This window comes from Pelophylax lessonae, assembly GCF_965119305.1.
Source record: "Pelophylax lessonae genome assembly, chromosome: 3".
Taxonomy (NCBI): Eukaryota; Metazoa; Chordata; class Amphibia; order Anura; family Ranidae; genus Pelophylax; species Pelophylax lessonae.
The window spans coordinates 233,757,262-233,778,532 of record NC_138770.1 but is presented as its reverse complement, the minus strand read 5'-3'; the positions used below and the strand labels follow the sequence as shown (position 1 = coordinate 233,778,532).

At 45.6% G+C, this 21,271-nt stretch overlaps 1 protein-coding gene across 1 annotated transcript in view; it reads right to left on the bottom strand.

The window, feature by feature from the left end:
* The window catches only part of EIF2A (eukaryotic translation initiation factor 2A), a 138,280-nt gene that overhangs the window by 61,254 nt on the left and 55,755 nt on the right, over window positions 1-21,271 (bottom strand). The window contains exon 6 of the mRNA XM_082248882.1: window positions 213-295. Coding sequence (XP_082105008.1) covers window positions 213-295 — 83 coding nt within the window. The remainder of the gene's footprint in view (window positions 1-212; window positions 296-21,271) is intronic.

Genomic DNA, 21,271 nt, shown 5'->3' with positions numbered 1-21,271 from the left:
AGAGTAAGAACTGCTGTTATACCAGTAAGCAGAAGGGCTTTTTCATGGCTTTTAGTTTCCAAACCTATTAAGTAACAATCATAGAGAGAACCAGTATCACTAGTGGCAAGCGTCTCTCATTTTAAGTAAATCTGGATTTCTATACCAATATTAGGTCACGTGAGAGTTTTACTAGCTGTTATGCTTTTTTATGTTGATAATTATTACCATACCAAAATTGTTGTCTTCAAAGAAGTGCACTTCATTGTTTACGTTCCTGGCACATATCTTCTCATCGTCAGACCAGCAAGGAGACCTGGAGAAACCCAAGACAGTTTTTTTTTTCTTTTTTAGAAAATGTTTATTTGGTTTGATAAACAAACAATATACTTAACCACTAAGACTCGATTCACACTAGAGCGACTTGTCAGGCGACTTGTCAGCCTGACAAGTCGCGGTCCCTCGCGGTCCATTGACTGCTACAGGACCCGTTCTAATAGGAGCGACACAAGTCGCTCCGACTTAGAAAAAGGGTCATGTACTCATTCGGGCGACCTCAGGGCGACTTGCATAGACATTCATTATATGAAGTCCGTGCAAGTCGCGGTGCACGGGACTTCACAAGTCGCCCCCGAAGTAGTACAGAGTCGTGCCGGGCTCTTAAAGATCGGGCCTTTTCTGGCACTTTTTGTTTACAAGTTTAAACCAGTATTGTTTGCTAAAAAATTACTTATAACTCCCAAACATTTTTTTTAGCAGAGACCCTAGGGAATAAAATTGCGATTATTGCAATTTCTTTTATTTTTTTTTTTTATTTCTTGTATTTGTGCAGCGGTTTTTCAAACTGAATCATTTTTGAAAACCAATGCTTTGATGAATGAAAAAGAAACAAAACACAATACATACCCCAATTTGTTTGTAAAATATGAAAGATGTTACGCTGAGTAGATATCCAACATGTCACGCTTTAAAATTGTGCACGCTCGTGAAATGGTGACAAAACTACAATACTTGAAAATCTCCATATGCGACGCTTTAAATTTTTTACAGGTTACCCGTTTAGAGTTAGAGGAGGTCTAGCACTAGAATTATTGCTTTGGCTATAATGTTTACGGCAATACCTCACATGTGTGGTGCGAACGCGGTTTACATATGCGTGCACAACTTACTTATGCGTTTGCTTCTGCACGCGAGCACAGTGGACGCTTTAAAAAAAAAAAAATATATATATATATATATATATATATATATATACTTATTTTATTTTTACACTGTCCTTTTGAAAAAATATTTTTAATCACTTGTATTCCTATTACAAGGAATGTAAACATACTTTCTAAAAGAAATAAGGATAAGTCCTCTTTATGGAGAGACCCCAAATCTTCCCTTTACCTTTAAAAGCTAAAGATCAAAAAAAAAAAAAACTGAATTTTTGTAAAATCTTACTGTAAAATTCCTTTCTCTGAGTCCTCCGACAGTCGCCGCCCATTCACACAGTCTTCACTAATGGGGGTATTGCTTCCTCTCAGAGGAGTTTCTAGGCATAAGACTTGTAAAAGAACAATTTATCTACGTAGTCACACCCATGGGGGCTGTCCTAGTCCAATACCCCCCTGCAATAGCCATCCCAATTCAGTTTGGTCGCAAGCAGTGATAGTGTATAAAAAAAACCCAAAACAGGGGCGGGGGTGGCGACTGTCGGAGGACTCAGAGAAAGGAATTTTACGGTAAGATTTTACAAAAATTCAGTTTTCTCTTAAGTCCTCCGACAGTCGCCGCCCATTCACACAGTCTTCACTAATGGGGACGTCCCAAAGCAGTGTAGACATGAGGGTTGGGCAACGCAACCGCCAGAAAAGCAACGCAGTAACCACATCAGAGAAAGGAACCTTACATACACAGAAAGGTAACCTTCTGGGTAACAAAAAAGGACTCAACATGAGCAACAACCCAGGAAAACAAATAACCCAAGGGGAAAAAACAACCCCAACAACCAGGGACCCATAGAAAACCAGGGTGCCCTATGGCACTGCCGCACAGAGAACTTTGCGGCCAAAGGAGGCATCAGCCGACGCCAGAACATCAATTTTATAGAATTTGGAAAAGGTGTGCACCGATGACCAAGTCCCAGCCTTGCACACCTGGGCCACCGAGGCCTGATGCCAGAAGGCCCAGGACGCACTCACCGACCTGGTAGAGTGCGCCTTGACAGGGAATGGAGAAACCCGTTCCCGCAACGAATAGGCCTGTACAATGGTCTGTCCGATCCATTTGGCAATGGTTGCGGCAGAAGCAGCCGTACCCTTCCGAGGACCCTCAGGAAGTACAAAGAGAGAATCCGACTTCCGAAAGGATTCCGTCGACGACAGGTAAACCCTGATCGCCCTGACAACATCCAAAGAATGCAAGGCAACATCCTTTGGATGCTTAGGGTTCGCACAAAGCGAAGGTAAAACAATGTCCTCATTGAGGTGAAAATCCGAAACCACCTTCGGCAGAAAGGACGGATTGGGTCACAAGACTACCTTATCCCTATGAACTAATAGGTAAGGGGAACGGCAGGATAACGCCGCCAACTCCGACACTCTGCAAGCAGAAGTGATCGCTACCAGGAATGCAACCTTCTTAGATAGCATAGGTAATGAAAGTTCCCTGATGTTTTCAAACGGGGAACGCTGCAACACGGACAGAACCAAGTTCAAGTCCCATGGAGGTAAGGGATCCCTTCTGGGAGGAGCCAAGTTACGCACACCTTGGATAAAGGTGCGAATCAAGGAATGAGATGCCACAGGGCGCTGGAAAAGAACAGCCAGTGCAGATACCTGGCCCTTAATCGTGGCCAACGCAAGGCGCTGGTCCACACCAGACTGTAGGAAAGCTAACACTCTCGCCACCGAGTATGAACGAGGAGAAAAACTCCTGGACTCCCAAACCAGGCAAAATAAGCTTTCCATGTACGGTAATAAATCTTACCAGAAGAGGCTTTTCTAGCCTTGATCAAAGTAGGAATCAGGCGGCTCAGATAATCCGCCTGCCAATTCTCCACACCAGGAATGTGCACTGCCGATACTGGTCACTTCCTGGGCCGCCCGGGCACTCCTGGTGCCCCCTTGGTGATTGATGTACGCCACCGCAGTGGCATTGTCCGTCTGCACCCTTACAGGGTGGCCCTGAAGACGATCCGACCAATGGATCAAGCACAGCCTGATCGCTCTCAATTCCACAATGTTTATCGGGAGGGAGGATTCCTCCTCCGACCAAGTGCCCTGGGCAGACAGGTTGCCCAGAACGCCACCCCAGCCCGACAGGCTGGCATCCGTGGTTAAGACCGTCCACAGAATTGGCCGGAAGGATTTTCCGTCTGACACCGCCGGGGACTAAAGCCACCACAACAGATCCATACTGGTTTGGTGGCTCAGAGACACTCTCAGGTCCAAGGACTGAGGTAGTCTGTCCCACCTGGCCAGGATCTCCGCTTGGAGAGATCGCGTGTGAAACTGTGCAAATGGTATCGCCTCAAAGGCAGACACCATCAACCCCAGGGACCGCATACAGGTCCGGAGTGACGAGGATTTGTTGTCCCTGAGGGACCTGACCTCGTTCTGTAGGGTCCGGAGCTTGTCCTCCGGTAAGAACACCTTTGCTTCAGCAGAGTTCAGAACCATTCCCAGATACGGGAGACGAACCGAAGGCGACAAGGTCGACTTCTGAACGTTGATTGTCCAACCGAACTCCTGAATCGTCTGGACCGTAGTGGACAGATCGCGCAGCAGGCTCTGACTGGCACTCGATCTTAACAGGAGATCGTCCAGATATCCCAAGACCGCAATGCCCTGTGCCCGCAACAGGCCCAGAACAGGCGCTAACAATTTCGTAAAGACCCTTGGAGCCGAAGCGAAACCGAAAAGTAACGCCACAAACTGGTAATGATCCTCCGCGATAGCGAATCGGAGGTACCTCTGATGACCCTCGAAAATGTGGATGTGTAGATACGCATCCTTTAGGTCTATAGAGGCCAGGAACTCCCCCGGATTCATGGAGGCCACCACCGAGCGGAGTGATTCCATGCGGAATTTTCGAACGCACACAAAGCGGTTAAGCGCTTTTAAGTCCAGAATCGGACGCACTTTGCCCTCCTTTCTGGGCACAGTGAACAGATTTGAATAAAAACCCTGAAACCTGTCCCGATGAGGCACCGGGACGACAACCCCCTGAGCAAGCAGATCCTGCACCGCCTGATGTAGGTCCTGTAACCGCCCTGGGGTCAAATGAAGATTTGAGGTCAAGATCTTGTACCCTGACCGAATGATTTCCTGAACCCACCTGTCCGTGATTCGGAGCAGCCAAGGTTGGAGGAAACCGCGCAAACGTCCCCCCACCCCTGAAACGGGTGAGGGCGTCCCTTCAGGCAGAGGCGGACTGAGCCGCCGTCCCAGCCTGGCCGGATTTTTGTTTACCGAACCAGGGCTTTTTCTGGCCACCTTGGCCCTTGAAGGGTTTACCCTTGTTCTGCGCCTTGAAGGCACGAAAGGATCCTTGATTAGATTTTCCGCTTACCACGGAAAAATTTCCCCTTAGAGTTCTGGGGCAGCAGAGTGCTCTTGCCCCCAGTGACTCCTTTAACCAATTCATCCAGGGATTCCCCAAAAAGGGGAGACCCCGCATAGGAAAAGTCAGCCACCGTCTTCCTGTATTTTTGGTCAGCCGACCAGCTCTTAAACCAGATTAAGCGACGGTTAATCACTGCGACGCTGGACAGGCGCACTGCCAAAGGGGCCTCATTTAGAGCCGCATCGCACAAATACATGACCCCTCGATAAATCTGATCCACCATCTCCACAGTAGTGGGAAGGGCAGAGTCAGCCACGAGGGTGCGTTTGAGCACCTTGGTCCAATCCGCCACAGCCTGAGCCACCATTACGGAGGCAAAAATAGGCTTGAGCATGGAACCCGACACCATGTAGGAATGTCGGGCGAGAGATTCCAGCCTCCTATCAGTAGGGTCCCTAAACACCGGGGAGTCCTCGGTGGGTACCAAGGTAACCTTGTTCAATCTGGCCACCGTGTGATCCACTTGAGGAGGCACACACCAGCGCGCAGCCGTAGTGGCCGCAAAAGGGTAGAGAAGTTGAAACTTCTTAGGCACCACGAAGGTGTGTTTTAAGTTACGCCATAGCTCATTCACCTTATGGTGAAATTCTGCGGGGCAAGGAAAAACCTGCGCCGTCTTGCGGGTCCTGTGTGTACCGAAAGAGGACACAACGCCCGGGGGGGGCTCATCCTCCAAATGTAGTGTTTCCTTTACTGCTAGGAACAACTCATCCATAGCTGCGCGTTCCTCGGGCGACCCGGGGGGGGGGGGGGGGGGGGGAGTCATCCACCCCTGCGACCTCCGCCTCCCCCTCAGACTCTTGCGGGTCCTGAGAAGAGGGAGACCCTGAAAGGGCCACGCTACCTACAGCAACCATGTCACACTCAGAATCAGAAGAAAAGGAAATCCTAGGCCTTTTCCTAGCAGCACGTTCAGACATCAGCACATCCATTTTTGCCACCAAAGTTGCCACAACAGCCGCCAAATTAGTCTGGTTAGAGCAGTGTTTTTCAACCACTGTGCCACGGCACACTAGTGTCCCGTGAGATATTGCCTGGTGTGCCCAATTTCATCCGAAGCACATGTTAAGCAGTGGTGGGATTCAGCCGGTTCTCACCGGTTCCACCGAACCTGTTACTAACATTTTACAAGTTCGTGGAACCGGTGGAAGCCGAGAGGGGCGGCAGAGACGGCTCTTTAAATAGGCAGTTGCTAATTAAAGAGCCGTCTCTGGGGGTGGACAGCAAAGTTTCCTGCTCACCTCCGCACTGGCTGCTCCTTGTCTTGAGTTCCCCCCCCCCCCCTTCCTGCTCCACCAAGCACAGTCTCCGACTCCTCCCCAGCCAGAGTCCCAACCTCAATCCCCCTCTCCCCCCCCCCCCCCCGTCAGCTCCCGTGCAAATCAACTGAATGAAGTGAAGCACACAGCCAGGAGCACTATGAGAGCCGGAGGACACAGCAGGGTTGTCTACAAGGCCAGCCCCCCTCCTCCCCACTGTCATACACAAGTCGTCCTCCGAGTGATATGCTGATCGCCATGGCCCATCCGTGCTGCTGCTGGAAGAAGCCCAGGTGACTGTGGATGGGTGTCCTGCAGCTTGCTAAAGGTGAGTGAGATGACCCCATCCCCCACACACCATCCCATACCCCACACTATCTCCCCTGGGGACAGGGACCCCTTCCCTGGGGACAGGGACTCCTTTCCTGGGAACAGGGACCCCTTCTCACCTGGGAATTATAAAATTATTTCTTTGTGTTTATTTGATTCCTATTCAAGAGAATTACTTTATGTATAGTCAATAAAGGCACAGAGTTAAATTTTTTAACATTTTCTAATGGTGGTGTGCCTCGTGATTTTTTTCATGAAAAAAGTGTGCCTTTGCACAAAAAAGGTTGAAAAACACTGGGTTAGAGGATTCAGAGGACCCTGAATCCCCCACCAAAGCTGGAGGGAATTTGCTGTCCTGGGATTCCATAACAGAAATAAAAAGTTTTTAAAACTGGCCCTTTAAGAGCGCCGCGGACCCCGCAGCGCACCGCTATAGGGACTGTGGAACAGACCCCCCGCAGGGACAAAACTGACAAGGAAGATTGCACAAAATAGGACAGGAAAGGAACAGCAGGACAGAACCCCACAGTGTGTTACCAGCTCCTTCGGTCGGCTCTGTGAGAAAGAAGGAAGTGATGTCACCGCTGGAGGCTGAACTGAGGCTGCAGACCAAGGGAAAATGGATGCCTATTGAAACTAATGGTAGGCTTCGGCAAGATGGCCGCCGACATGTGCTCGGAACGATTGTTTGCCACACGCAAGATGGCGCCGCAAGGCGCCAAAATCACAACATAGCATGCTGCATGAACGCCCATAATGAAGCCAGACATGCTACCCACACTTAAAATGGCGGACTGGCGGTTTTTAACCCCGCAGCAGTCGCCGCATGTGTCTGCACCTCCAAGCACCCTAAAGTGACCTCAGGAGAGGGACCCCCCAATCCCCCACACAGCGCTGCTGTGAGAGAAGAAAAACCCCTGCAGGGACCGGGAACAGGGAGCCCAAAACGCACAGACACAGGGGACACCACAGACACACAGGACTGCCGAACCCAGACAGAGGCCCCACACAAAATGTACTTACCTGTACCCGATGGCGTGGGGTGCCTCATATCAAGCGGGAAACTGCCCACCCTCAGATGGCAGGGGAGTGCCGCCAGCCAGAAACGTAGGACACTAGTAGTGCACGGACGAACCTATGCTGTGTCCAGTGAGGTAGCCACCTCACATGGCTGCATCCCTGATGGACAGGGATGGGTCATTTGCGAGGCCAGGGCGAACACATAGCCTGCAAAACGCTCAATGGCAGGCTGGGATTCCATCTGTCCCTCTGTCCTGGGGAAGCAAGGCGGTGAATCCGATTCCCAGCTCCGCAAACGCCATCTTCATCCGAAGATCCACTAACTAGTGCTGATAAAATAAACAGCTAGCAAAGTAAAGAAAAATAACATTTTCAGAAAATAAATCATAAAAGAAAAAAAAGGAAGGCTGAGACTGTAGCCTTAGTATAGGGAAGCCTATCCACTCCTAAGCTAGGCAGAAGACAAACTGAATTGGGATGGCTATTGCAGGGGGGTATTGGACTAGAAGGACAGCCCCCATGGGTGTGACTATGTAGATAAATTGTTCTTTTACAAGTCTTATGCCTAGAAACTCCTGTGGAGAGGAAGCAATACCCCCATTAGTGAAGACTGTGTAAATGGTCGGCGACTGTCGAAGGACGTAAGAGAAAAAAACATTTTGTTTACTTCTGCCCTTGACCGAAAGGGATGTCGTGATGTCGCTCACGTCCTCCAAGGTCATAGAGGCGATCAGAGACAATTTGGTCTCTGTTCGCCTCTGTGACCAGCCGGCTGTACCGTCGGATCGTTTCTTGGGCGCGTCGTTAAAACTGAAATAAATAAAAAATACCAGGTTTATGGCTGATAGCTTCAGCAATAACCCCAGTAAACCACTTACAAACCACAATGTATATATACGTCAGGAGGTGGATGTAAACTGGGAATTAAAATACAATAGCATAGACAAGTAAAAGCAATTGAGCGGAAATAAAAATTCAAATGATGGGCATGATTCCTAAATACATAAATATGACTATAAACAGCCTTTTTATAGGAAAAAAAAAACTAAGAACATTTTAAATCATTCAACAAATATATATATATATAAATGTAAAAAACAAAATAAAAACAAAAAGGGCGTCTCCGGGCAATAGCTTAGTCCAAAGCAGGAATAGAATGATGCAATTGTCAGTAACGAAAAAAGAATTGTGAAAATAGATTGATTCAGTGTTAAAATGGTCTGAAAAATTACAGTTGAACTCAGATATTGGGGAAAGCCGTTTAAAAGTTAAAACTTTAGTCAGAAAATACAGTCCTGCTAGATAACTTCAGGCTGGCCCCTTTTGCAAGTATAGCTACAGTGCCTTGAAAAAGTATTTATAGCCCTTGAAATTTTCCACATTTTGTCACGTTACAACTAGGGATGATCGAACTTTTCAAAAGTTTGGTTCGGCCAGAACATCCGAACTTCCCGAAAGTTCGGCCCGGATTTCAGAACCCCATTGAAATCAATGGGACCCGAACTTCGGTAATCAAAAAACACCATTTTGAAGCCCTAAAACCCAATAAATGCCCCTAAAAAGTGCATAGGGTTCTGGGTCATACCCAAGGGACTATTAATCACACAAAAAAAGTTCTTAAAAAGTGTCATTTTTGATAGAGAGCCAATTATTGAAAAAATTTAAAAAAAAAAAATCTTTGGATTTAGTATCTGGGGGGTCTAAAAAGTGTACCTGTGAAGTTTCAGCTCTGTAGCATGTCCAGAACCATAAAAAAAAAAAGATCGTTTGTATTTTGTCACTTATAGAACAGGTTAGTGGCTTCTCGCTTTTCACACCTTGCCGGTTTAGTAGAAAGCGTTTTTTTGGGCATTTTTTGGGGTCTTTTCAGGCAGGCAAAACATCTGAACTTGTGTATACGGTTATATATACCACTATACACAAGTTCAGATTCTTGCCTGCCTCCAAAGAACCCAAAAAAACGCCTGCTACTAAACCGGCAAGGTGTGAAAAGCGAGAAGCCACTAACCTGTTCTATAAGTGACCTAATACAAACAATCTTTTTTTTATGGTTCTGGACATGCTACAGAGCTGAAACTTCACAGGTACACCTTTTAGACCCCCCCAGACACAAAATCACACAAAAAAAAGTTCTTAAAAATTGTCATTTTTGATAGAGAGACAATTATTGAAAAAATTAAAAAAATAAAAAAAATAAAAAATGGATTTAGTTTTGGATTTAGTATCTGGGGGGTCTAAAAAGTGTACCTGTGAAGTTTCAGCTCTGTAGCATGTCCAGAACCATAAAAAAAAGATTGTATTAGGTCATCGTTTGATAATAATACCGTCAGATAGCAGCCATCTGAGCATCTAAGTTACTGTTAAAGGTGCCAATCCTCAAATTTTACATAGAGTTTATTGGAAGGTTGGGAAGGAAGGATTTTCCGGCACATAACATTTATGTGCCGGAAAATCCTTCCTTCCCAACCTTCCAATAAACTCATTGTATTAGGTCACTTATAGAACAGGTTAGTGCAGTGGTTCTTAACCTGGGTTCGATCGAACCCCAGGGGTTCGGTGAGTCAGTCTCAGGGGTTCGGCGGGGGGGCAACAGGGCAATTGCTCCCCCCGAGAAAATATTACTGATTGTGAGGCCAACCCCCCCCCTCCCCCCCCCGGGAAATCAGAGCTGCGGTCGGGACGACTCACAGCCATTACACATAGACACTTGACGCTCTGCCCCCTGTACCTCCCCCAGCAGGTTTCCAGCCTATCTCCTGCAGGCTGCTTGCTGCTTGGGTGGGCGGGATGTGGATGTACCTGACCGCGGAGATCGCGCCCGCCTGGAAGAGGGAAGTGTGAGCAGCTGAGCAGAGAGAGCCGAGTGAATGTTCCTGGAGGTAGGCTCAGCTAGCTGTACATGGTGGATTAGTTTGCAAGCACCTCTATGCTAAGTCTGCTGAGTTACTGCAGCTTAGCATAGAGGTGCTGTTAGCTGACAAATGGAAATGCATGTCCTTTTCATTTAGCTCAATAAGCATTGTGAATGCCCCCTGGTGTGTGCCCTCCTGATACCCCATGGTATGCCCTCCCAACACCTCCCCCCCAGAGTGTGTCCTCCTGACACCCCATGGTATGCCCTCCCAACCCCCCCCCCAGTGTGTGCCCCCCTGACACCCCATGGTATGCCCTCCCAACACCTCCCCCCAGTGTGTTCCCTCTTGACACCCCATGGTATGTCCTCCCAACCCCCCCAGTGTGTGCCCTCCCAACACCTCCCCCCAGTGTGTGCCCTCCTGACACCCCATGTTATGCCCTCCCAACCCCCCACCCCAGTGTGTGCCCTCCCAACCCCCCCAAGTGTGTGCCCCCCTGACACACCATGGTATGCCCTCCCAACCCCACCCCAGTGTGCCCTCCTGACACACCATGGTATGCCCTCCCACCCCCCCAGTGTGTGCCCTCCTGATACCCCATGGTATGCCTTCCCAACCCCCCCCCCCCCCCCAGTGTGTGCCCTCCCAACCACTGATGTGTGCCCTCCTGACACCCAGTGTGTGGCCTCCTGACTATCCACTGGTGTGTGCCCTCACTACCCTCCCCCACAGTGTGTGTCCTCCTGACCCTCCCCCCAGGGTATGCCCTTCCAACCCCCTGGTGTGTGCCCTCCCAGCCCCCTGGTGTGTGGCTTTACTGATCCCTGTACACTGTCCTATCCTCTGTCCTGTCAACTCCTGTCCTCTGCCCTATTCTCTGTACACCGTCCGTCCTACACCCTACTGACCACTCTATCCTTCCCTACAATCAACTGACCCGTATACACTGCCCTACATGCTACTGGCCTCTGTACACTACCCTACATCCTACTGACCTTTCTACACCGCCCTAAAAACTACTGACCCCTATACACTGCCCTACATGCTACGGACCTCGCTACACTGCCCTACAAACTACTGAGCACTGTACACTACCCTACAAACTACTGACCACTGCACACTGCCCTACAAACTACTGACTACTGCACGCTGCCCTACAAACTACTGACTACTGCACGCTGCCCTACAGCCTACTGACTACTGCACGCTGCCCTACAGCCTACTGACCTCTGTACGCTGCCCTACAGCCTACTGACCTCTGTACGCTGCCCTACAGCCTACTGACCTCTGTACGCTGCCCTACAGCCTACTGACCTCTGTACGCTGCCCTACAGCCTACTGACCTCTGTACGCTGCCCTACAGCCTACTGACCTCTGTACGCTGCCCTACAGCCTACTGACCTCTGTACGCTGCCCTACAGCCTACTGACCTCTGTACGCTGCCCTACAGCCTACTGACCTCTGTACGCTGCCCTACAGCCTACTGACCTCTGTACGCTGCCCTACAGCCTACTAACCTCTGTACGCTGCCCTACATACTACTGACCTCTGTACATTTTACTTTGTATGATACGTTTAATTCAGTTCTGTAAACAACACCTTATTTTCTGGCAGTGCCCCTCCCGAGACTAGACTCATAAAATCATATTTTATTTTTCCAATTAAGAAGGGTTCGGTGAATGCGCATATGAAGCTGGTGGGGTTCAGTACCTCCAACAAGGTTAAGAACCACTGGGTTAGTGGCTTCTCGCTTTTCACACCTTTCCGATTTAGTAGCAACTAGCAAGCGTTTTTTTGGGCATTTTTTGGGTTCTTTGGAGGCAGGAAAAACATCTGAACTTGTGTATAGTGGTATATATACCACTATACACAAGTTCAGATGTTTTGCCTGCCTCCAAAGAACCCCAAAAAATGCCCAAAAAAACGCTAACGTCAAAAAAAAAAAACGCCCAGGTGTGTTGTTGCAGGCATTTTTTGGGGGTTTTTGGAGGCAGGCAAAACATCTGAACTTGTGTATAGTGTGTGACAGGAAGTCAGGTAAATCTGTGGATGTAGTCACAGACAGGAGGTACATTTCCACCTGGTTTAGAAAATTCACCAATTACTATAGGGTGTCGGCTGCAAAGGTAGCCAGAACTGGCTTAAGGAAGTTGAAAGGCCTTCAGCTGTTCGGAATGAGGAAGTTAAGGCCTCTATAATTTGTCCAAAGGAAGTCTATTGATTGCTGCCTCCTGACGCTGTGTGGGCATGGGGAGAGGAGGACAGTCAGATGTGTGCCCCCTGAAAGCTGTGTGAGCATGGGGAAGACCTCCTGAAGCGATGTGCGCTGAGGAGGGTAACAAGTGTGAAGACTACTCGAGGTGAGGTCTTGGATCGTTTCTATTTGAAAAGAAACCAATGGACATTTCCTGTGTGAAGGGGAAATTAATTAAGACTGAAGACTACTCAAGGTGAGGTCTTGGACTATTTCTATGTGGAAAGAAATAAATGCACTGTTTGCTATGTGAAGAGACAAGCAAAGGAATGGTTGCTATGTAAAAAGTGTGAAGACTTCTCAAGGTGAGAAAATGAACTATTTCTATGTGGAAGAAATAAATAAACTGTTTGCTATGTGAAGAGGAAAAGGGACATATTCAATGTGAAGAGGAACACGGACATGTTCAATGGACATTTGTTGTGTGAATAAAAAACATGGACTATGGAGTGTCTGCTGTAGGATCAGCAAAGTTTGCCCAACAATAGGTTGGAGACAGACTCCGTAGATAGGTTCCTGTATGTGAGAAGGCAGCCGCCCACAGTGGCAAGGATTTATTTTGTGTTTTATTTTATTTTGCTGTTTTGGAGGCTTGCACTTGTGTGAAGTAAATTGCAAGAATAAACCAATCTGTTGTTTGCAACCACTTCTCGGCTATCTCCCTGTGTAACGAACCCCCCCAAAGGGGTCATCCACGCCCGCCACCGAGCTAATCTCCCACATATGGTGGAGGTATGCATTGGGCAGAAGCAGAGATCCCTGCAAAGAAGTGCATATGTTCTATGAACTTTGTCTGGTGCATGAGATTGCACAATCTGTGTGTGCAGGAGAGGAGATCCTGAAAGAGAGAAAAACTATGTGTTTTAACCCCCCTGGCGGTAATCCCGAGCGTGACTCGGGGTGGATTTTTTAGTGCAGGATTGGTATCCCCGAGTCACGCTCGGGGTAAATGTGCAGAGAGTGCAGCGGTGTCTCTTACCTTCTCCTGGCGATCCAGCGATGATCTCTCATTGCTGTGACCGCCAACCGAGAGTCCCGCCGCTCGTCCGTCGGTGTGATGACTTCCTAGTTCCGTTCCCTGCAGCAGCAATGCTGCATGGGAGCGGAACTAGGGAGGGAAATTCAAAAAACGTTGCACAAAACACAAACACATTTTATATTTTATATGCATATATATATATATATATATATATATATATACACATATACCTATATGTATAAAAATTATATTATTGATTCGATTTTAATATATTTTATATATATATATATATATATATATATATATATATATATATATATATGTGTGTGTGTGTGTGTGTGTGTGTGTGTGTGTGTGTGTGTGTATACACACACATGCACACACATATACACACACACACACACACACACACACACACACACACACATATATATATATATATATATATATATATATATATATATATAAAACGCATGAATTATAATCTAATCAATAATATAATTTTATTATATATATTATATAATAAAATTATATTATTGATTAGATTATAATTCATGCGTTTGTGTTTCAAATTTATCACATCTGGGATGTCTACTAGACTCTTGATTTGGTCAGGTTTAAGTCAGTAATTACTAAGAATTGTAGGCCTATAATACATAACGCCAAATTTCCATGAAAAAAATTGTACCGCTTTTGGTATATAATTCCTGACAATCATACCGCCAGGGAGGTTAAAGAGACAGTGGTCTCCAAATTTTTGATGAACTTTGTCTGGTGCATCAGACTGCACAAACTGTGTCTGCAGGAAAGAAGATCCTGCAAGAGAGAGAAAAACTACTAGTTTTAAAGAGACAGTGGTCTCAAAATTTTTTGCTGGACTGTGAAAAATTTATGGTGGAGTTATTGAAGATGGGGCGATCAAAGCGCCTGAAAGATGCAAAGATAGCTGAAAAGAGAGACCGGATTGTATGGATGGAGGGGATGTTACCGTCTGAACGAGCCCCATCCATGCCTGAACAGAATCTGCTAAAGAGAAAGGTTGTTGTCCCTAGCAACACTGGGGCAAATGTGGATTTTCAGCAGAGCTTTGCAGCTCAACAAAAGGCTCACCAAGAGAGCATGTCAGGCTGGAAACAGAGACGCCAGCAGCCAATGGAGGTCATCTGTTTGGAGGAAACCGAGTATGTGTGCAGGGCTGAGCTGGATTCCTTGCAAAGGAAAATGGAAGAAAAGGAACACGCCCTGGAGTTGCTTAGGATGGAGCATAGAAACGTTTAGGCTCAGGTGTTACAGTGGGAAGAATCCACTGCTCTTCTTTTTTCCGAGTTACAAAAACGTGGAGAGACTATAATGGAGAAAGATACCATCCTCATGGAAAAGGAAATTGCTTCTGCAAAGTCTGAATTTCAAAGTATGTGTGATATGTTGGAGTTGCGTAATCAGCTGGAAAAAAGTCTTCAGTCTTTGGAAGCTACAAAAATAGACCTGCAGGAGGCGCAGGAACAGAATGTCGCTCTGAAAACGACATGGTCTCTCAGCGACAAGGAGAAAGGAGTACTGTGTATGAGCTCACCACTTTGAGCAATGTGGTAGATGAATTGCGTACGGACTGTGAAAGTTGGAAAGATGAAGTCCAACGTGCCCAGCAGCAGTTAAAGGAGAAAGAAGCCTGTGTGGCAGAATTACATTCTCATTCCCAGGAACTAGCCAATGAGGTGAAGGCTCTTATGCAGGGAAAAGGAGATTCTAAACACAAGAGAAAAAAATTAGAGGCACAGCTGCAGGAATCGCAAGTCAAGGTGTCAGAAGGTGACCAATTGTGTGCTAAGCTGTCAGAGAAGGCAAACCGACTGCAGGTTGAGTTGGACAATGTCACAAATCAGCTTTCTCAAGCAGACAGCAAATCTAGAGAAATTTCCAAAGATTTCTCTATCTTGGAATTGCAGCTGCAAGACACGCAGGAACTCTTACAGGAAGAGAGGTGTCAAAGGCTGAGTTTTAGCACAAAGCTCAAACAAATGGAAGATGAGAAAAATGGTGTCCTGGAACAATTAAAAGAGGAGGAGGAAGCAAAGAAAAACCTATCAGAGCAAGTCGCAACACTGCAAGCTCAGATAGGAGATATGAAAAAACGCATGGAAGAAAGCGTTGGTTCATTAGAAAATGTTGAAGATGTGAAAAAGAAGTTTGATCAGATGCTTGGTGAGGAGAAGACTGTGGCTGCAAAATATGCAGAAGAACGCAACCGTGCAGAAACGGAGGCGCGTGATAAAGAGAGCAAAGCCCTGTTCTTGGCTCGCTCCTTGGAGGAAGCTCTAGAGCTTAAGGATGAACTAGAAAGAGTTAACAAACAGCTGCGTACAGAAATGGAAGATTTAGTCAGCTACAAGGATGATGTTGGGAAAAGCGTTCAGGAGCTAGAAAAGTCTAAGCGAGCCTTAGAACAGCAAGTAGAAGAGATGAAGATTCCGTTGCAGGAACTTGAAGAGGAATTACAGGCAACAGAGGATCTGTCCCAAAGAGGGGATAGTGTGCCTGATGCAGTTTATAAAAGGATCAGTGTTTTGGGGTCTGTCCTGAGTGAGCATCAGAAATTTGATGACATGTTGTTTGAATCACCCCTCTGGAATAAACATTTCCTTCAAAAACGCCACCTAGTGGAGAAAACTAAGGCTGTTGGTGAAAACGTGAAGCAAATGAATAAGTGCCTTTCAGGGAATATTTCCAAAATGGAACTGGTGAAAGACAGGTGGCAGAAGATTGAGCGTGATCTTGAGATACATTCCATGTGGAGTTCAGATAAAGAAAAGGAGCTACAAGGGAAAAGTAATGCAAAAGCAGAGTGTATTGAAGAAACCTGTAATAGACTGTGTTGTTGCTTTTGACCCATATGTTGGTGGAAGGAAAGTTGATGATGTCGCTGGAAAAATGAACAGGGGTCACTTTGAAGAAATGTGTGACAGCCTGTTGTCGCAAATGGAAGGCCTTCTGCACAGCATCTTAGAGCAAGCCAAGCTCAAGAAGGCATTTCTTGGAACAAAGCCAAGTAGAGGTTCTCAAAGTTTTGTGGAAATCATTTATTGATTGCAGAGAGAGGCGGCTCAAGAATGTTGAAGACTTTAAGACTAGCACAATTGAGTTGCCTATGGATCACGGTCCTCCTTGGTGAATAGGACAGATGGTTATGCAGGACAAACCTGAGAAGGAGCAAAATGATGCCAAAAATGCAGTTGAAGAATGTGTATATGAGATGAGGGACAAGTTGTCTGACATTTATGAGAAATCTGTCAGAAACAGTTTCATCCTGAAGCTTGAAGATACAGAGAATTGGCTATATGAAGATGGAAAGGATCAGCCAAAACAAGTGTGTATAGACAAGCTAACGGACTTAAAGAAAGAGCCACCCCTACAAGCATTTCAACAAAGGTTAGCAGTTGTTAATGAACTTGGGAAGGAAGATACTAGGAGGCTTATCAGTGAGAGTCAAGAGCAGTGCCTGACACATGCGTGCCTGGAAAACTGTGTCCCAACCCTAGGGTTGAAACAAGAGGGGGGGGGGGGGTATGTGACAGGAAGTCAGGTAAATGTGTGGATGTAGTCACAGACAGGAGATACATTTCCACCTGGTTTAGAAAATTCACCAATTACTATAGGGTGTCGGCTGCAAAGGTAGCCAGAACTGGCTTAAGGAAGTTGAAAGGCCTTCAGCTGTTCAGAATGAGGAAGTTAAGGCCTCTATAATTTGTCCAAAGGAAGTCTATTGATTGCTGCCTCCTGACGCTATGTGGGCATGGGGAGAGGAGGACAGTCAGATGTGTGCCCCCTGAAAGCTGTGTGAGCATGGGGAAGACCTCCTGAAGCGATGTGCGCTGAGGAGGGTAACAAGTGTGAAGACTACTCGAGGCAAGGTCTTGGATCGTTTCTATGTGAAAAGAAACCAATGGACATTTCCTGTGTGAAGGGGAAATTAATTAAGACTGAAGACTACTCAAGGTGAGGTCTTGGACTATTTCTATGTGGAAGAAATAAATGAACTGTTTGCTATGTGTAGAGACAAGCAAAGGGACATGTTCAATGTGAAGAGGAAAAGGGACATGTTCAATGTGAAGAGGAAAAGGGACATGTTCAATGTGAAGAGGAAAAGGGACATGTTCAATGTGAAGAGGAAAAGGGACATGTTCAATGGACATTTGTTGTGTGAAGAAAAAACATGGACTATGGAGTGTCTGCTGTAGGATCAGCAAAGTTTGCCCAACAGTAGGTTGGAGACAGACTCCGTAGGTAGGTTCCTGTATGTGAGAAGGTAGCCGCCCACAGTGGCAAGGATTTATTTTGTGTTTTATTTTATTTTGCTGTTTTTGAGGCTTGCACTTGTGTGAAGTAAATTGCAAGAATAAACCAATCTGTTGTTTGCAACCACTTCTCGGCTATCTCCCTGTGTAACGAACCCCCCCCCAAAGGGGTCATCCACGCCCGCCACCGAGCTAATCTCCCACAAGTGGTATATACACACACATACTTATATGTATTTTACACTTAGACATAGATAGGTGTTATAGGAGCGTAACCATATTAGTGTAAATGATTTCATTAGCGCAAGCATATATTTCTGCTACTATCATACCTATATATGTCTAGGTGTGTATATACATATAAGTATGTGTGTATATATACCACTATACACAAGTTCAGATGTTTTGCCTGCCTCCAAAGAACCCCAAAAAAACGCCCAAAAAAACACTAGCGTCAAAAAAAAAAAAAACGCCCAGGTGTGTTTCAGGCATTTTTTGTGGGTTTTTGGAGGCAGGCAAAACATCTGAACTTGTGTATAGTGGTATATATACACACATACTTATATGTATATACACACCTAGACATATATAGGTGTGATAGTAGCAGAAATATATGCTTGCGCTAATGAAATCATTTACACTAATATGGTTACGCTCCTATAACACCTATCTATGTCTAAGCGTAAAATACATATAAGTATGTGTGTGTATATACCACTATACACAAGTTGAGATGTTTTGCCTGCCTCCAAAAACCCCCAAAAAATGCCTGCAACAACACACCTGGGCGTTTTTTTTTTTTGACGCTCGCGTTTTTTTGGGCATTTTTTGGGGTTCTTTGGAGGCAGGCAAAACATCTGAACTTGTGTATAGTGGTATATATACCACTATACACAAGTTCAGATGTTTTTCCTGCCTCCAAAGAACCCAAAAAATGCCCAAAAAAACGCTTACTACTAAACCGGCAAGGTGTGAAAAGCGAGAAGCCACTAACCTGTTCTGTAAGTGACAAAATACAAACAATCTTTTTTTTATGGTTCTGGACATGCTACAGAGCTGAAACTTAACAGGTACACTTTTTAGACCCCCCAGATACTAAATCCAAAGAATTTTATTTTTTTAATTTTTTTTTTTTAATAATTGGCTCTCTATCAAAAATGACAATTTTTAAGAACTTTTCTTTGTGTGATTTTGTGTCTGGGGGGTCTAAAAGGTGTACCTGTGAAGTTTCAGCTCTGTAGCATGTCCAGAACCATAAAAAAAAAAAGATTGTTTGTATTAGGTCACTTATAGAACAGGTTAGTGGCTTTTCGCTTTTCACACCTTGCCGGTTTAGTAGCAAGCGTTTTTTTGGGCATTTTTTGGGTTCTTTGGAGGCAGGAAAAACATCTGAACTTGTGTATAGTGGTATATATACCACTATACACAAGTTCAGATGTTTTGCCTGCCTCCAAAGAACCCCAAAAAGTGGCCAAAAAAACGCTAGCGTCAAAAAAAACAAAAACGCCCAGGTGTGTTGTTGCAGGCAGTTTTTTGGGGTTTTTGGAGGCAGGCAAAACATCTGAACTTGTGTATAGTGGTATATATACACACATACTTATATGTATTTTACACTTACACATATATAGGTGTGATAGGAGCGTAACTATATTGGTGTTAATTATTTCATTAGCGCAAGTAGTTTTTTCTGCTCCTTTCACACCTATATATGTCTAGGTGTATATATACATACATGGGTGTGTATATATACCCCCTATACACATGTTCAGATGTCATGCCTGACTCCAAACATGTGCTCAAAAGATCCCTATAGATGCCTGCAGCCAAAAAGAATGCTGACGGGGGCGAAGCCATATTACTGCAGCGAAAGTGACACAAGAGAAACTAGCTTTTCTCTATAGCGGTCACCCTGCCATAGCAGTCACTGTCAGTTAACCCTACACTACACTACGGTCCCCTTACACTTAACACTTTCCCTACAGAAACTGAATAAATTAAAGCTAACTAAAGTGTAAAAGAGCACCCTAACTACACTAGATATCCCTTTCCTCACACTAATAAATGCTAAATGACACTTTGTAGCAGAAGTCCACAAACTGCTTCCACTCTCTTCCATGTCCCTGTATAACAATGCTAGGAATTTGGCGGGGGCTATCTTATATACTGGGGGGCGTATTCACTAATGATTGGTCTATGGACCCCCTAGTCACTACAATCACATTCCTAGCATTCTCCTGCCCCCTCAATTGGCTTTTGCTAATGGTTCTGGTCCAATTGTGGGCTTTTAAAGCCCATTTCCTGTCCCATTGCATTTTGGTCGGTTCTGGTTGCCGAATTCCGAACTTTTTGGGCAAAAAGTTCTAAATTCGGCCGAACCTCGAACAGCCAATGTTCGGGTCGAACCGATGGTCGACCCGAACCGTTCGATCATCCCTAGTTACAACCAAAAACAAATGTATTTTATTGGGATTTTATGTGAAAGACCAACACAAAGTGGCACATAATTGTCAAGTGAAAGGAAAATGATAAATGGTTTTCAAAATGTTTCACAAATAAATATCTGAAAAGTGTGGCGTGCATTTGTATTCAGCCCCCTTTACTCTGTACCCATAACTAAATTCTAGTGGAACCAATTGCCTTCAGAAGTCACCTAATTAGTAAATATAGTTCACCTGTGTGTAATTTAATCTCAGTACAAATACAGCTGTTCTGTAAAGCCCTCAGAAGTTTGTTAGAAAAACCAACAAATAGCATCACGAAGGCCAAGGAACACACCAGACAGGAAGGGATAAAGTTGTGGAGAAGGTTGAAGCAGGATTAGGTTATAAAAAAATATCCCAAGCTTTGAACATCTCACTGTTCAATCCATCATCTGAAAATGGAAAGAGTATGGTACAACTGCAAACCTACCAAGACATGGCCATCAGATGGGGAGTGGTGACTGGGGGAGGAGCCCTGACACGATGATACGCACGCTCACGTGGGGGTAGGTGGACCGCCACCCGGACCCCGCCCAACGCTCCAAGCAGCCCACACCGAGGAAAGCCGCTGCTTGAATGCAAGCCTGACGCAAGTTCTATGCTGTCGACTCTGGGCCTCCCGGCTCCCTCTCCTGCTGCCATCACGATTGGGAAGCTTGATCCACCCATCGCTCCACCGATGCTAAAGCTCGCTTGTCTTCTACAAGCTCTACCTCTAGATGCTGAATGTGGGAGTTTTCTGTCAATAGTTGTCAACTATTTTTATAATCGATTAGTTGGTCAGCCGATTAGTTGGCCTCCATACAGAATGCATTATTTGTTTACATATCAGGAAATACAGTGCAGCACACATAAAGCTCAGTACATGTCCATACATGTCAATAAGTCATTGGAAGGAGCGAAAAATATAGTACTACTTTAACCACTTCAGTCCTGGAAGGTTTTACCCCCTTAATGACAAGGCCATTTTTGCGATACGGCACTGCATTATTTTAACTGACAATTGGGCGGCCGTGCAACGCTGTACCCTAATAAAATGAATGTCCTTTTTTTTCCCCCACAAATAGAGCTTTCTTTTGCTGGTATTTGATCACCTCTGCGGTTTTTATCTTTTGCGCTATAAACAAAAAATTAGCAACCAATATTTTTTTACTTTCTGCTATAAAACATATCCAATAAAAAAAATGTAAAAAATCAAATTTCTTCATCAAT